General features: G+C 46.0%; 1 protein-coding gene across 1 annotated transcript in view; it reads right to left on the minus strand.

Moving 5' to 3' along the window:
* Positions 1–372: 372 nt before the first annotated feature.
* The window catches only part of OOEP (oocyte expressed protein), a 5,847-nt gene continuing 3,849 nt past the window's right edge, over positions 373–2,370 (minus strand). Inside the window, exon 4 of the mRNA XM_003789707.2 lies at positions 373–520. Coding sequence (XP_003789755.1) covers positions 373–520 — 148 coding nt within the window. The remainder of the gene's footprint in view (positions 521–2,370) is intronic.

Genomic DNA, 2,370 nt, shown 5'->3' on the forward strand with positions numbered 1-2,370 from the left:
AACTCCTGGGCTCAGATGATTCTCTCACCTTAGCCTCCAGAGTATTTGGTACTATAGGCACCCACCACAACACTCAGCTAGTTTTTCTATTTTTAGTATGGATGGGGAGTCTTACTCTTGCTTTTAAGCAAGACTGATCTTAAATTCCTGAAGCCAAGGTCTCCTCCATCTCAGCCTCTCAGAGTGCTAGGATTATAGGTGTGAGCCACTGTGTCTGGCCAGTAGGTTTAAGAAAACAAACTCTCTCTCCTTGGTTTGTAGATAGCTGCCTTTTGTGTCCTCATAGGGTCTGTGTTCACACGTGTGTCCAAATCTTAGCCCTTTCCCCCAAATATCAGTCCAAATGTTCAATAGCTTTACAGATGCCAGTGTCTACTGGAGATGCCCGCCACTGGCCCTGGTCAGCTCCATCATCTTCTCCAGTACCACTTCTACAGATGGCAAGCCCTGGGCCACATCTCCTTTGAGCTGTTTGCAGACAAAGTTCCAAAGACAGCAGAAAACTTTCATGCTTCGAGCACTAGAGAGAAAAGATTTGAGTATAAGGGTTCCTGTTTTCATAAAATTATCACAGGATTTATGTGCCATGGCTGGTGGGGTCTTCAAATGCCACAATGGTGTTGATGGCATATCCATCTATAGGGAGAAATTTGACCTAAAAACATACAAGTCCTGACATTTTGTCCATGGCAACTGATGGATCCAATACAAATGGTTCTCAGTTTTTCATCTATACTGCCAAGGCCGTTTAGATCAGCGGTTCTCAACCTGTGGGTCGAGACCCCTTTGTAACAATGAAAATACATCGTGGCATTGGGAAGGTTGAGAACCACTGGTTTAGAAGATAAGCATGCATCTTTGGTAAGGTGAAGGAGGGCATGAGTAGTGTGGAAGCTGTTACCAGCCACTGTCAACCTGACTGGCCATTTCATGCAGAGCTGTGGTGGTCAGGCTGTGGCCAGGCCAGATGAGCCTACATGCTAACATCTGGAGATTGTTTATTTGCTTTCAAGGCCTATTGTCATATATAAGTTGGGAAATTGGACTCCATGGTAGCAGTTAAGGGGGTCCAGGGCACCAGCCAATACACTTGGTGAAGCACTAATTGGCTGTAAATTTAGTCTAACTAAAATACCATGAAGATACAGTCACCTTGAAAGAAATACTTTGACTTTTTTTTTTGAGGCAGAGTCTCACTGTCACCCTCTGTAGAGTACTGTGGCGTCACAGCTCACAGCAACCTCAAACTCTTGGGCTTAAGCAGTTCTCTTGCCTCAGCCTCCCAGGTAGCTGGGACTACAGGTGCCTGCCACAATGCCTGGCTATTTTTTGTTTGTCGCTGTCATTGTTGTTTGGCAGGCCAGGGCTGGGTTTGAACCCACCAGCCCTGGTGTTATGTTAGGTGGTTGGTGCCCTAACCACTGGGATACAGGTGCCAAGCCAAAATTTTTTGACTTTATAACGTATGGGGAGGAGAGCTTGTTTGATGTATAGCACGCTAATGGACAACACCGCTGATGTATGTCTGTACTATTTTCTATAAACACAGAAAAGAGAAATAAGAGGGCAGAACAGCTCTTTGAGGAGATACCTTGCTATTCTCTGGAATTGCTGACTTTTCTGTAAATAGAAGTAAAACAGTTGATCTCTCATCTGCTTCTCTGTTGACTGGCATGGGTGACAGGTGGACAGACTCCTTGGTCTGGTAACAAAGCCATGGAGCACGGAGTCCAGGAGTGGCAAGACCAGCACGACAATTACCTCTGCACATTGTGGACAACTCTAATAATTTTGAATTTTTTTTGTTTTGAGATAGTCTCACTATGTCACCCTCGTTAGAGTGCTGTGACGTCACAGTTTACAGCAACCTCAAATTTTTGGGCTTAAGAAATTCTCTTGCCTCAGCCTCCCAGGTAGCTGGGACTACAGGTGCCTGCCACAATGCCTGGGTATTTTTAGAGTCAAGATCTCGCTCTTGCCCAGGCTGGTCTTGAACCTGTGAGCTCACTCAATCCACCCGCCTTGGCCTCCCAAGTGCTGGGATTACAGGCATTAGCCACCTCGCCCAGCCTTGTTTTTGTCTGTTTGTTTTGAGACGGAGTCTCAAGCTGTCACTCTGGGTAGAGTGCCATAGTGTCACAGCTCACAGCAACCTCCAACCCTTGGACTTAAGCAATTCTCTTTCATTAGCCTCCCAAGTAGTTGGAACTACAGGTGCCCGCCACAACACCCAGCTATTTTTTTGTTGCAGTTGTGATTGTTGTTTGGCAGGCCTGAGCTGGATTTAAACATGCCAGCTCTGGTGTATGTAGCTGGTGCCCTTAGCTGCTGAGCTACAGGCACAAGCCTTGATTTATGTTTTATCTTAAC

The sequence above is a fragment of the Otolemur garnettii genome, unplaced genomic scaffold (genome assembly GCF_000181295.1).
Source record: "Otolemur garnettii isolate 467f Iridium unplaced genomic scaffold, OtoGar3 scaffold00035, whole genome shotgun sequence".
Taxonomy (NCBI): Eukaryota; Metazoa; Chordata; class Mammalia; order Primates; family Galagidae; genus Otolemur; species Otolemur garnettii.